The sequence below is a fragment of the Mustela lutreola genome, chromosome 12 (genome assembly GCF_030435805.1).
Source record: "Mustela lutreola isolate mMusLut2 chromosome 12, mMusLut2.pri, whole genome shotgun sequence".
In the NCBI taxonomy this organism is placed as follows: domain Eukaryota; kingdom Metazoa; phylum Chordata; class Mammalia; order Carnivora; family Mustelidae; genus Mustela; species Mustela lutreola.
Genome location: NC_081301.1, coordinates 49,697,446 through 49,712,844, shown reverse-complemented (window position 1 = coordinate 49,712,844; position 15,399 = coordinate 49,697,446). Strand labels below are relative to the sequence as shown.

The 15,399-nt window shown below is 38.8% G+C and overlaps 1 protein-coding gene across 1 annotated transcript in view; it reads right to left on the bottom strand.

Annotated features, from left to right (window-relative positions):
- The window catches only part of HAUS6 (HAUS augmin like complex subunit 6), a 39,486-nt gene extending 26,758 nt beyond the window's left edge, over positions 1-12,728 (bottom strand). The window contains exons 1-6 of the mRNA XM_059141442.1: positions 12,550-12,728; positions 12,272-12,419; positions 7,170-7,265; positions 4,722-4,800; positions 3,218-3,350; positions 1,491-1,638 (exon numbers count right to left, since the gene is read on the bottom strand). Of these exons, the coding sequence (XP_058997425.1) occupies positions 1,491-1,638; positions 3,218-3,350; positions 4,722-4,800; positions 7,170-7,265; positions 12,272-12,399 (584 nt within the window). The 5' untranslated portion in view covers positions 12,400-12,419; positions 12,550-12,728. The remainder of the gene's footprint in view (positions 1-1,490; positions 1,639-3,217; positions 3,351-4,721; positions 4,801-7,169; positions 7,266-12,271; positions 12,420-12,549) is intronic.
- Positions 12,729-15,399: the final 2,671 nt, after the last annotated feature.

The window sequence follows — 15,399 nt, the reverse complement described above, 5'->3', positions numbered from 1 at the left end:
TGGACCAGGACTTCTCGGCTCATATACACTCTGTCTCCAAATAAAATGATGGAAGTAGGACTACTCTGCTCTCTTATCCTCGTCACACATACCTAGGGTTATGATAGGCAACATTGTAGTTTCAAGATGACTTCAAAGTATTCTTTAGTTTTCACAACAGGTAACACAACATTTACAAAGTTGTCTTGGGGTGCCTGGGTGGCTCAGTGGGTTAAGCCTCTGCTTAGGCTCAGGTCATGGTCTCAGGGTCCTGGGATTGAGCCCCACATTGGGCTCTCTGCTCAGCAGGAAGCCTGCTTCCCCCTCTCTCTGCCTCTCTGCCTACTTGTGATCTCTCTCCCTCTGTCAATATATAAATAAAATCTTTAAAATAAATAAATAAATAAATAAATAAATAAATAAAAAGTTGTCTTACTGTAGTTGTTTATAATCATTAAAAATTTGACACAGTTGGCGCACCCAGGTGGCTCAGTGGATTAAAGCCTCTGCCTTCGGCTCAGGTTATGATCCCAGGGTCCTGAGATCGAGCCCCGTATGGGGCTCTCTGCTCGGCGGGGGGCCTGCTTCCCTTCCTCTCTCTCTGCCTGTCTCTCTGCCTGCTTGTGATCTCTGTGTCAAATAAATAAATAAAATCTTAAAAAAAAAAAATTTGACACACTCTATTTCTTGAGACTAGAAACCTTGCCTGTCTTGTTTAATGCTGAACGACAGTGCCTAAACAATATCTGGCACACAAAAGTAACTCAAATAAAATTCTGCTGACAAGAGGAACCTAAATATAACACAAGATGAGATGGTTAAAGAAACTATGAAATACCTACTTGATGGAATATCTACTTATCTACTCAACTATTAAGTAGATATTAAAAGCAATATACTTAAGAAAATTCAAAAAATAAAAATATTTTTTTAATTTTTTAATAAAAGCAATATAGTACGGCAATACGGAAAAATTTACAGAATGAAATATGAAGAGAAAAAATACAAAATAGAATGAGCAAAATAATTAGAGCATAAAGATGTAAATCCATGTTTAAAAAAATGAAAAACACCTAAGACACTGAATTTTTAAACTAAGGTAATATTTTCCTTTGCTCTAAAGTTTCATGTACATCTGCATAGTTTTCAAATATCTTATTCAGAAGTTATCTGGCTTTAAAATGAAAATAGGACACTAAGGGGTTTTGAGGTAGGCACAGATTACTGCCACTGAAGGTACACTGATGACATTTGCTAAGGAGAAAGGAATTTTCATTTTCTTTTGGGTGGGGTGGGGGGAGAAAGAGAGAGCACTCGAGGGAGGGGCAGAAGGAGAGGGAGACAGAGAATCTTAAGCAGACTCCACACCCAGTGCAGAGCCATGAGGAGGGCTAGATTTCACAATCCTGAGATCATGACCTAAACCAAAACCAATAATCAGATGCCTCACCAACTATGCCACCCACATGCCCCTGGAATTTTCATTTTCTAACTATCAATGTATTACTTACTGTGCATTTTCCTGATACTTTCGGGTAACACAGTCTTCTCTTTGCAAAATGTGTAAAAATCTATTACGTGCCACATGGCATCTGGCAATGCATTTGTGCATATCTTGTGATTTTACATTAAATGTCTCTGTAAAACGTATAGAAGAATCTATATGGAAGATAAATAAGATCACAGAAAATATCAAATATCAAAAATTGGAGATTCATTAATTTTAAGAGATGAGTAATTCAAACAACTAACAACTCCTTAAAAACAGGTATGCCACATAAACAGATACAACTAATTTTAACAAAAGCATGGAAATCTATTTTTAAGTAGGCAACTAAAAAAAGGTATCTGAAGTTGAGTTGTTTTATACAATCATAAAAACTTTGAAAGTTTCTCTGCCCCAAATAATTCTTATTATCACAGCTTGATATATCCATGAACAAATACACTGTTATACAAGAGCAACTTCTTACCAGGATCTCTTCACAACAAAGAAAGAAAATCAATTAAAAGAGATAAGGTTAGATCACAACACGTCTTTTGCTGTTTATTTTTCTATCTAGTAAGACCAACAGAACAACCAAACAAAACCAGTCTCCATTTCTCCGGTAATTCTTGGCTGCGTTAATAATGATCAAAGCAGAACCTGAGAACAATCCATCCAAACATTTCAGAATCCACATTTTTAGCTGTAATAAATCCTACATTAATGGCTAAATGGATAAACAGATAAATGGAGACCACTCCAGTGCACCTAACATTACTAATCCAGGTCCTAGTGCTATCCCCAAAGAAGCCACAAATTCTATATATTCAACTGGGGATGAGTTCACGGAATGCAGAAGTCATCTAGACACTAAACATGTGACTGGAATTGATTTAAATCAGAAAGCAGAAATAGGAAAACCCATGCTTAGAAGCCTTATGCACAACAAACTCTTGCTAACTCCAAACATACATACTTCATATGAAATACTTTGGGCTAGTGCTCACTTCAACAGCACATATACTAAAATACTTTGGGCTACATGTAATTGGAATAGACCATCTACGAAAAGAAAAACTGGTAACAATGCTTATGTTGCATTTAATTTTACCTATACAAATACTTAAACACCAAAATCATATGTATAAGTTCTTTAAAAATCATGCATAGAAAATAAAATGGGAAAAAAAGGTTTACATATCGTATCACAGAGAAAGGATAGTAATAAATAAGAGCTCCTATAAATGAAAAAAAGCAGTAACTTAAGAGAAAATGAACAATTATGAATATAGTGTATAAAAAACACAAGGTGCTCTTAAATATATGAAACAATTTTCAATCTACCTAAATAAGAGAAATACAAATTAAAACCCCACCCTCAGATTCCACTTTAACCTATCAGACTAAAAAGATAAAAATGTCTGACCACACACAATGTTGTTATGTGTGACAGAGGTATGAACTGATCAATCTCCACAGAAAATACACAGATAACTAACAAAATGCACAATTCCTCTGACCAAGCAAATGGTAAATGGTCTTCAGGAATCATACACACACACACACCAATAGTTACTTATGTTCATTAGAGGCTTTCAAACTACAGTTCCTGTAGAATATTAACTATTACCTTGTGAGGTAATTTAATGTTTTTATCTTACCTTGCTTTATTAAAATCTCTTTATGACTTATAAATTATGAAAAAAATTTAAAACTGAAAACAAAAAAATTCTTATTAAAAATATAACTTACTTTTAGAATGGGTTTTGATATATTTTATTGCAACAAATCGTGCAAAATGATACATCAGATGAATAAACTTAGGACCACCAGGAGAAAGAAAAAGTGACCCAACAACTTGAGGAAAGCTACTTCCACATTCCACCTATGGAAAAAAGAAATAAGACAATTTGAAGACTTTATTAATAATAAACTTATCAAGTAATAACCATAACTCTGGGGAGCCCCAGCTGCACAGCTGGTTAGGGGTCTCTTGGTTTTGACTCAGATCATGATCTCAGGGTCGGGATCAAGCCCCCCTTCTGGCTCCGCACTCAGTGCAGAATCTGCTTAGAATCTCTCTCTCCATCTTCCTCTGCCCCTCCCAACCCATGCCTCATGGGTGCTCTCTGTCAAATAAATAATAGATCCTTTGAAAATAGTAATAGTAATAGCCATAATTCCTACTATGTAAAGATTATTCCATTTGAACCAGAAATTGAATATTGGAATATTTCTAAACTCTTGGTGGACTTGGTCACAAAAACTAATTATAAAGCCACAATTATGGATACTATATGGGGACACAAGTTAAAGTAATCTATCATCAAAAAAGTTTTATTTAGGGGCACCTGGGTGGCTCAGTGGGTTGAGCCTCTGCCTTCAGCTCAGGTCATGATCTCGGGGTCCTGGGATCGAGCCCTGCATCGGGCTCTCTGTTCAGTGTAGAGTCTGCTTCCCCCTCTCTCTGCCTGCCTCTCTGACCACTGGTGATCTCTCTCTCTCTGTCAAATAAATAAATAAAATCTTTTGGGACACCTGGGTGGCTCAGTTGGTTAAGCCGTTGCCTTCAGCCCAGGTCGTGATCCCGGGGTCCTGGGCTCCTTGCTCGGCGGAGAGTCGGCTTCTCTCACTGCCTCTGTCTGCCTCTCTGCCTGCTTGTGTGTACTCTCTCTCTCTCTCTCCGGCAAATAAATGAAATATTTTACAAGTAAATAAATAAATAAATAAAATCTTTTAAAAAATAAAAAAAAATTTTTAAAGTTTCTTTAAACAAAAACTATGACATAAACTTGCAAGAACTCAGAAACCTATTTCCAATGCATCTAGGCAGCAAAGCTGGTTTCCTAGATATACACAAAATCCTAACCAAAACCACCAAAAATATTTTAACAAATATTTCCTCACTATTATACTGTTAGCATAAAAGCATTAAAGACTTCACCTCCAAAAAATTAATGTAAGATTATACTTCAACAAAGCCAAAAATAAAATTTAAGGTAGTTGGTTTTTCTTTTTTTTTTTTTAAGATTTTATTTATTTATTTGACAGAGACCACAAGTAGGCAGAGAGGCTGGTAGATAGAGAGGGGGAAGCAGGCTACCGACCAAGCAGAGAACCCGATGCAGGGCTCGATCTCAGGACCCTAAGACCATGACCTGAGCAGAAGGCAGACGCTTAACCCACTAAGCCACTCAGGCATCTCTTAATGTAGTTTCTAACTTAAGTTTACATCTTCCAGAAAGAGAATACTTACAGAAATCTTTTTTAACCATTCATAGCAATGTTTCCGGAATTCAGTGTCACTCTTTTGGTCAAATGGAGGCCAACAAAGCCTTAAAAGAACAGATATAAAAGCATTAGAATTATGAACAAAAAAACTTGGGGAAATTTTTAAACATGAAACTTCTGTCCATAAATGCTAAATGAACCAAAGTTAGTATTTATAGATTTCAACTAAAGAAGGACAACAACCTGTGAGAAATTGGGTATTTTCCTTTATAAATTACTATAAGGTTGAGTCCAGTTTACCACAAATCATCAGTGTATAATATTAAATGAAGGAATGAAACATCATTAAAATTACTACAAATTAGCTAAAGAAGACAACACTCTCAATGAATTCACTGAACTAAGCAAAAGGATGGTATTAATAAATTAGTATGTTAAGCCTGGGGTGGGGGGTGAGAGAGAGAGAAACATAAATGATTGCACAGGAAGAGCCAGAAGGAATGACGTGAGAGCTTTGGACTCGCAAAGACAACCCATAACACAGTCAGTGTGTACTACTGTTTTGTATATAAACAATATATAAAATGATTAAAAAGTTTTGCCTCTGTTTTAGTCAAAAACAATAGACTTAAAATTTACCTATTACTTTCCCCTGATAAATTTTTATTCTGAGACATAATTATTTGTTTAGGACCCCAGTTTTTAATACTTCTGTGTCATACATTCTATAGTCATGTAAAAAATTGAGTATGCATGGAATAATAAGGACTAAAAGGCTAAAATGTCAGCAGTGATATTTTCTGGTTATCGAGTTTAGGAATGATGTTTACTTCTATCTTTACATTTTTCTGTATTTCCTGAATTACTTAAAACGAACTGTATTTTGTTTATAATCAGAAAAGGGGGGGGGCGCCTGGGTGGCTCAGTGGGTTAGGCCACTGCCTTCAGCTCGGGTCATGATCTCAGGGTCCTGGGATCGAGTCCCGCATCGGGCTCTCTGCTCAGCGGGGAGCCTGCTTCCTCCTCTCTCTCTCTGCCTGCCTCTCTGCCTACTTGTAATCTCTCTCTGTCAAATAAATAAATAAAATCTTTAAAAAAAAAATCAGAAAAAGGGGGAGGGATGCCTGGGTGGCTCAGATGGGTAAGCCGCTGCCTTCGGCTCGGGTCCTGATCCCAGGGTCCTGGGATCGAGTCCCACATCAGGCTCTTTGCTCGGCGGGGAGCCTGCTTCTCTCACTGCCTCTGCCTGCTGCTCTGCCTGCTTGTGTGTACTCTCTCTCTCTCTATCTCTGGCAAATAAATAAAATCTTTAAAAGGGGGGGGGGGCTGGAAAATCTATTTTTATTTGGGCAGAATAAGTCCTATAGCTTAAAGATAGAGATTTCCAGAAAAGATGTTTTAAATGTGCTCCTGGCCACTCACAGCTTTAACTGGACACAAAATATTAAGAATAAATTATCAAAAATAACAATGCCTAAACAATTCACTTGTTACTTTTCTTCTTAAGATTTATTTTTAGAGACAGAAAGCACAAGTGGGGGGGAAGGGCAGATGGAGAAGGAAAGAATCATAAAGCGGACACTGTGCTTTTCTATTTAAGAGGATAAGAGCAAAATACAAACATCAAAACAAAGTTAAACACTTTTTCTGGTGGTATAAGCCCAAATCACATACAAAATATCTTGGATCCAAAGTTTACAGATATTCATGTTTTTATCTCCTCCTTAAACTGATACTCAACAGTATCTAACATTAGACTAAACATAATAGGAATGATTTTCACCTACAGCACTTAACACTTATATATCACTGACAAAAATAATAAGGATTTAGAGACACCCAAAAAGTAAAAATAGACAAGGAGCACCTGGGTGTCTTAGTGAGTTGAGCCTCTGCCTTTGGCTTGGGTCATGATCTTAGGGTCCTGGGATCAGGCCCCACATCGGGCTCTCTGCTCCTTGAGGAGCCTGCTTCCCCCCCCCTCTCTGCCTGCCTACTTGTGATCTCTCTCTCTCTGTGAAATAAATAAATAAAATTTTTTAAAAAGGTAAAAATAGACAAGACAAGTAATATTGCATACAGAAAAAGGAGTAAGGCAGGGGGTAATCAGCAAAAAAAAAAAAAGAGAGAGAGAGAAAGTAAGGCAAAACTATACAAATAGATTGGTACCAATTAACAGCATGGCCTAATTGTGACTAAGAAGAATGTTGGGAACTAAGTATATAAAACAAAAATCTTATCTATAAAATAATCAATGATTTTAAAATATATGATTTTAAGATAGGTACCAAAGAAAAATCACTCAGATTTACAAAGGTCAAGCACTAAATTTATAAGATTCAAACCTGACTTTTGTGATATCAATTCATATAGTGAAAGGACAAAGCTGAAATTCTGGCTTATACAGAGCCTACTCCCTTTTCAAATTTGAGAATGACTACTTAGAAAAAGAAAAGAAAAGAACTTGACTCACTTGAAAATTTCTTTGGTGAGAGACTGGTCCAGTGTTTGAAACAAAAAATAAGAAACAATTTGAAAGGCATCACGGTTCAACTTGTCAAACATGTTCCTAGTAGTTTAAAAAGAAAGAGAAGCAGAGGAAAAAAAAAAAAAAGAAAAATGGTTAATAAAACTAGACAGCATCAAAAGCTGTGTAAGAGTTTAACACAAATTAGTATTTTTCATTATCTTCAAGAGGTCAAAGCAAATTAAGTTTCTTTAATTCATATACATTTTATAATTAATAAAAACAAGTAGGGTGCCCAAGTGGCTCAGTCATTAAGCAGTTGCCTTCAGCTCAGGTCATGATCCCCGGGTCCTGGAGCGGGCTCCCTGCTCAGCGGGAAGTCTGCTTCTCCCTCTCTCACTCCCTGATTGTGTCACCTCTCTCCCTGTGCTTCTCTCTGTCAAATAAATAAATAAAATCTTTAAAAAAAAAAAAAAAAGAAAGAAAAACAATAAAAATTTTCTGATTCTGATAATATTGATCAAATAGAACACTGGGAGAACTTCCTTTATCGAGGGGCACCTGGGTGGCTCAGTCGGTTAAGCCTCTGTCTTCAGCTTGGGTCATGATCTCAGGGTGCAGGGATGGAGCCCCACATTGGGTTCTCTGCTCAGCAGGAAGCCTGCTTCCCCCCCACCTCTGCCTGCCTCTCTGCCTACTTGTGATCTCTGTCAAATAAATAAATAAAATCTTAAAAAAAAAAAAAAAAAAACTTCCTTTATCGCAGAGAATATTCTACAAAAAGAAAAGGAAAACCTAATTAGGTGGAGAGAACTAACTGTGGCCTATTATATCCTGAAAATGATACAAACCAATATCTACTGAATAACAATAAAAATAGCTACCAATAGTTTATCATTTCCCAGGTAGTATTTTAAGCCTTTGGGCAATAACTCATCTAATCTTTACCGCAACCATAAAGTTAAATACTGTACTAGCTGCTTTACGATGGATTAATTCTAATGACATCAGATTATAGTTTTTTAAATTTAGAAAGATTAGATAATTTGCCAAAACTATCCAAAATCACATCGGGAAGCAGAAGAGCAGTGACTTGAAATATGTCATCTGACCCCAGAGTCCAGGTTCTTAACCATTACATTTTAACCCCAGAACCACCCTTATATGATGTAGTTCTACCAAGTTTTTTAAAGTTTTGATTGTCCTGATTTTCCTAATCAAGACAAGCCTTAAAAAAATACAATTACATTAAAAATAACAACCAACAGGGGTGCCTGCGTGGCTCAATGGGTTAAAGCCTCTGCCTTCGGCTCAGGTCATGATCCCGAGGTCCTGGGATCGGGCTCTCTGCTCGCTGGGGAGCCTGTTTCCTCTTCTCTCTCTACCTGCCTCTCTGCCTACTTGTGATCTCTCTCTGTCAAATAAATAAATAAAAACGTTTAAAAACATATAAATAAATAAATAAATAAATATAAAAATAACAACCAACAAACCAAACCATATAAGAAATGCTACACAGCTATAAGGGATCAAGAGTTAGTGTAAGGACAGTACGGCAGCCACTGGGCCAGAGTCATCAGCCACTTTTGGATGGATGTCCACTCCTCACACCCTGTGTCCGGTAAGAAACAGAAAATTCAGGCTTCAGGAACTGCCAGAGCCAGGAGGAGAAGAGTTTTCTGAACTTCATCTACAACAACCTGCTGATGAAAAAGGATCCGCCTCAGATGTCATGTTCCACTGCATGGCCCACCTGTAGGATTTTAAGCTACACTTTGGCAATTCCCAAGGCAAACCAAGTCAAACTTGGCACAGAGATACAGCTGCCATTTTTCAAAGTCCTTGTAGTAAAGTCTAAGTAGTAGCAGGGGAAATGGAGTGGGAGAAATGGGGTGGCTAGGTGACAGACACTGGGGAGGGTATGTGCTATGGTGAATGCTGTGAATTGTGTAAGACTGATGATTCACAGACCTGTACCCCTGAAACAAATAATACATTATATGTTAATTTTTTAAAATTTTAAAAAAAAATTTTTTTTAATTTAAGTTCTCTTAGGGCGCCTGGGTGGTTCGATGGGATAAAGCCTCTGCCTTCAGCTCAGGTCATGAACTCAGGGTCCTGAGATCGAGCCCCGCATCGGGTTCTCTGCTCAGCAGGGAGCCTGCTTCCCCCCTCCTCTCTCTCTACCTGCCTCTCTGCCTACTTGTGATCTCTATCTATCAAATAAATAAATAAAATCTTTTTTTAAAAAATTAAGTTCTCGGGGCGCCTGGGTGGCTCAGTGGGTTAAGCCGCTGCCTTCGGCTCAGGTCATGATCTCAGAGTCCTGGGATCGAGTCCCGCATCGGGCTCTCTGCTCGGCAGAGAGCCTGCTTCCCTCTCTCTCTCTCTGGCTGCCTCTCTGTCTACTTGTGATTTCTCTCTGTCAAATTAATAAATAAAATCTTTAAAAAAAAAAAAAAATTAAGTTCTCTGGGTAAATGAAAAGGGGATAAAAATGGAGCACACATCCCAAGTTAAAAGTTTACACTCAGGGGGTGCCTGGGTGGCTCAGTGGGTTAAGCCGCTGCCTTCGGCTCAGGTCATGATCTCAGGGTCCTGGGATCGAGCCCCACATCGGCCTCTCTGCTCAGCGGGGAGCCTGCTTCCCTCTCTCTCTCTCTGCCTCCTCTCTACTTGTGATCTCTGTCTGTCAAATAAATAAAATAAAATCTTTAAAAAAAAAAAGTTTACACTCAGGAAAGAAAAGAAATAACCTGTCAAAGTTATCAGATAAAAGATTATAAGAACCCTCCCCCATTATTCTAGTATAAAAAGGTCATATGCATGGGTGGAAAAGAGAAGAGTTCACCACAGTAGTATCAAAAGAAGTTAAAAGCAAAAGAAGCAAATAACTATAAAGGAAAAGTCTCAGAAGAAACTGAGGATATCATCAAAAAGGGGCAGCTCATTAGAACATAATAGAATATATCTAAGGATATTCTATGTGCTAATATGAAGTATTTTTAACACTTAAAACAGAGATCTGACATCTTTTCATGTCTGGTACATTTTCAACAATTATCTGTAGGGATATCTCAATTGTGTGATGCCTTACTTTCAGACTCAAAAAAAAAAAAAAAAAAACTGGCTTAAGAGTTAGGCAATTACTTGGGGTATCTGGGTGGCTCAGTTGGTTAAGCCTCTGCCTTCCACTTAGGTCATGATCTCAGGGTCCTAGGATCAAGCCCTGGGTAGGGCTCTCTGCTCAAGAGGGAGTCTGCTCCCAGCACCATCACCCCCAACTGCTCTGCCTACTTGTGACCTCTCTCTGTCAAAGAAATAAAATCTTAAAAAAAAAAAAAAAAGTTAGGGAAATACAAAAGGAGCTGTGATGCACTGGAATGCAGGACAAATGTAGGGGAGTACACCTTTGAACAGAAAAGGCTTTGTTCTCAAGTTGAAATAAAATAAGTTGAGATTAAAGTTCCCATGCTTATTCATATGTCAAACAACTCTTGTCCTTGAAATGTTTCTATTTCTCAACTAACACAAAGGAAGATCCTTCCTTCTTATTATCTCTCAAGCCTGATATTTTTCACATAGTATCCCGTTGTCTTCCTTTTGACACTTAATAGAATTTTTAGTAAGATATTTGTTGAAGGTTTGTTCATCCACTAGACTGAAATTCTGCAAGGGGAAAGTTTTTGCCTATTCTGTTCACCTTCTGTACCCATATTATACGTAAGTGAATTTAAAAAGCTAAAAAAAAATGTTAAGTAAATTTGACAGTATATTCAAGTCTGAAGCATTTTAAAGAGGACACCTGTTTCAAAATAATAGCTCCCTCCTAACAACCAACTAAAATGACTTTTAGGGATAATCTATGATGGTGCTGGGGAGGAGGGAGCACAGATTTTAACTAATTTTCAAAGGCAGAAAACAGACTGCAGCTGGAGAGAAAACTCAAATTGCTAAACACTGAAGAGAAGGATGTGGTGGAAATGGCAAGCTTCAAGCTTCTCTGCCAGCACAAAGAAAAAGAAACTATACTGTGGGCAATTAAATCATGTGAAATAACTGGACTATTTATTAATACATAAGTATAACCTTAGAAATGCTCTCTACTGGTTGACAATTTTTAGAATAGGCTTCTAACCAAAGCACTTCTATATGTAAATAATAGTAACCTCTAAACAAATAGTTAACCAGTAAATCTTAATTATGGCTCTAAGCAAAAAAAAAAAAAAGAAAAAAAAAGTATGGATCTAATCTTTGACAGTAAAAAACATACATTTGAAAAAAAGTCAAGAAGAAAGCAGGGGAGGGCAGGAAAGTGTGAGTGAGCTAATGAATTATCTTATAAGTAACAGCAACTTTCATTGTGAAATTACATAGTGGGGAATTAAGAGATCGTTTGAAGTGATACATCAAGAAATAGATGTCTAAGCACACTGCCACCAGAAGAAATGAAACAATAAGAAAAGTCAAAAGACTGAAAACAATTAACAGCCTACTTATCTCGAATTTCTCTTGGGCTATATCCCGTAAGTTGGTAAGTTTAGACACAGAAATACATACAAAGTCTCTAGATTTATGTTCATAACCATTATATTAGTGACAAAGTAGGGAGGGATTTTTACTTTCCATTTTCATACCCTTTTCTACTATTTTTTTCTGAACTACGCAACGTCTCGGTTTGTTAATTCAAAAAGTAAAAATTATCAACTAGAAAACAATCACCATGAAAGGCTCCTTGGGTCCCAAAGCCCTTGAACATACTGTCCTCACACCCGTCCACGAGCAACTCTCCATCCCTCCCCGGACGTCACAGACCACCCAGCATCACCACTAAAGCCATCCCTCCAGTCTTGGGATGAAGCCATCTCTCCAGTCTTGCCCCAACTGCAGACACGACCCCTTACAAAGCGTTCCCGGCACGGTTCCGCGACTGAGAGTTTCTGCCACCAGGCTGGCACCCGCCAAGAGCAAGGGCTTTGTAGCCAGTGCCGGCACAAAGTAGCCGCGGGACTACTTGATTCATCACCCAGCGAGGTCCGCGAAAAGGGTGGGTCCCACCAGCGCGTCCCAGCTCCGACTCCCCCGCCCCGTCAACCCCGGCTCCTTACACGCCGAGGTGCGTGTGCGACACGATCTTTCCGCAGGCAATGGTGGCCGGGCCTGGCTCGAAACCGAGCGCCTGCAGATACATCCAGAGATGCTCCTTCTCGAAAGAGGTGACCCACACAGAGCTCATCTTCGCCGTAGGCGGTATCACTGCAAAAGAAGGAAGCACAGGCCCGAGAGATTCAGAGTGGCTTTAGGCTCCCTCCCTACGGGTAGCCTGAGGGAGCGGCGGCCCCTCCATTGCCACCGCCTGTTCCTCTGTCGCCCGGAGCCATGTCACCTCAAACGACCATGAAGTCTCAGGGAAACGGAGCCTTTAACGGTACTACGGTACAGCTGCCTCAGCAGAACCTACAAAAACCAAGACTCCCGCGCTTCCGGAAAAGCGGTAAGCGCTGGCGCTGCCTAGCTTCCGGTAGAGGAGGGACTTCCACGGCCGACTATACTTCCCGCCATGCAATGCACCCTAGTTTCCATCTCTTCCCGCCAGGCCTTGCCGAACAACTACAAAACCCACGGTGCAGTGCGTCGCCAGCGAAGTCTTTTGCGTTTGCGTAATTTCAAACGGATCTAGCAGTTGCTCCGAGGCTTGGCGCTTTCTTCTGTTTTGTGGCTTTGGTTCCTTTTGCTCTTATTGGTTGATTTCGTCAGGTTAAAAAAACAAACAAAAAAACAAAAACGGAGCTTTGGGACTGTAGCTCGGTGTAGAAGAAAAAGCAGTGGGTTCCATCCTAACCTATCTCACTAGCTGTGGGTTGTAACGACATCTAAACACTAAGCCCCAGGTCTGTCATTAATAAAATGCCCTCTTGTATGCCCTCAAATGCTGAATGTACCTTTCTTCTTAATGCTATAAGAAATCTGGCAGCAGGGGCGCCTGGGTGGCTCAGGTCATGATCTCAGGGTCCTGGGATCGAGTCCCACATCGGGCTCTTTGCTCTGCGGGGAGCCTGCTTCCTCCTCTCTCTCTCTGCCTGCCTCTCTGCCTACTTGTGATCTCTGTCTGTCAAATAAATAAAATGTTTAAAAAAAAAAAAAAAGAAAAGAAAAAATCTGGCAGCAAAACTGCCTCGGAGGGGGCTTTATGCGATGGATATTGACTAGCATAAATAAAGAATGGAAAGGCCAGGAGAGTAAAGTTCAGAAAATGGCAAATCATGTGCCACTCCACTCAATCTTTATATGCCAGCAATCCAACTTACATTTTAAAACAGAGCTTAGGCTCCATAGCTCAGGGGTTAGAGCACTGGTCTTGTAAAAAAGAGCTTAATGTGTCATTCTAGGTGAATGACCTTATAACTACCACCAAGGACAAGAAATAAAACTTTTCCAGCCATTCCTGAAACCCCTCCTTTCCCAAGAAAAGAGCCACCATTCTCACTTTTATAGTAATCACTCCTTTGCACTGTCTTATAGTTTTTGCCAGTTAAATGTGCTTCTCTGGACATTATAGTTCAGTCTTACCCTTTTTATACTTGCTTTGCCCTCTTCTTTTTTTTTTTTTTTTTTTTTTAAATTTTCAGTCTTTAACAGATTTTTTCTTCTTTTTTTTTTTTTAATACTATCATTTAATATACAGGCTTTCCTCCATTCTCCCTTCCTCCTTTTTTTCTTACAACTTTTCTGTTGAGGAACAGGTGCTATTTGACCTGAATAATATGCCTTACTCTAGGTTTTACTGATTGTAGATTTGCTGTAGTTCAAAATGTTCTTCTATTTCTGCCCTCTGTATTTCCTTCAAATTGACCCCTAGATCCAGAGGGATTGATGAGATTCAGATATAATTCCTATGGCAAGTCTAGATGATTGGTGGTGCTGTTTCATCAATCTGTACATAGCTTTATTTATGCCATTGACAGCCATTGATGCTGAATGCCTAGATCTATTAATATAGTGGACATTGCAAAATGTCAAAATTCTAATTTATTATTTGCTAAGAACTGAATGTTGGTTCCTCCCTCCCTCTAATTCCTCTGTTGAAACCCTACTCTTCAATGTGATGGTATTAGAAGGTGGGGTCTTTGGAAGATAATTAGGATTAGATGAGATCATAAGGGTGGAACCCTCCTGAACAGGATTAATGTCCTAAGAGTCACAGGAGAGCTTGCTTAAGGATCTGCTTTTTCCACCATTTAAGGATTCGAAGGGAAGTGGATTTACTGCAACCTAGAAGGGTCTTCACCAAACCCAACCAGGCTCATGTCCTGATTGCAAACTTTCAGCCTCCAGAGCTGTGAGAAATACATCGCTGTTGTAAACCACTCAGTCTAAGGTAATTATAGCAGTCCAAGATAATCATTTTTTTCTTGTTAGTAACAATTATATGATAGAAATTTTCCCACATTTACTGTTTTATCCAGGGGTAAGGATATAAGGAAAAACAGGGCGTCTGAGTGGCATAGTCAGCTGGGAGTCCAACTCTTGTTTTCTGCTCATGTCTCATCTCAGGGTTATGGGATGTGTTGGGTTGCACACTCAGTGTGGGGTCTGCTTGGGACTCTCTGCTCTCACTCTGCCCCTCCCTGCCTCTAAAATAAATCAATAAAATCTTTAAAATATAGGTGTATATATAAAGGAAGATAAATCATTCATTCTTTCCTTTAATTTTTTCTTTTTCTTTTTTAAATTGTAGTTCAATCGAGTAACATACATTATTTGTTTCAGGGGTACAGGTCTATGATTCGTAAGTCTTGTATAATACCCAGTGCTCATTACAACACATGTCCCCAAAATCCATCACCCCATTACTCCAACCCCCAACTCCCTTTCCTTCCAGCAACCCTCAGTTTGTTTCCTGAGATTGAGTCTCTTATGGTTTGTCTCCCTCTCTGGTTTCATCTTGTTTCATTTTTTTCTCTCCTCCCCTATGATCCTCTGTCTTATTTCTCAAATTCCTCATACCAGAGAGTTTATATAATAATTGTCTTTCTCTGATTGGCTTATTTCACTTAGATAATACCCCCTAGTTCCATCCACATCCTTGCAAATGGGAAGACTTAAATTATTTTTGATGGCTGTTTTTCCCTTTATTTAACAGTTAATTGGTTTGTTATCCCCTGAAGGTGACCAATTAAATTTTTATATGTATAATGATACACTTCGATATTTAAAAGGGTTTGCACTTGATGGG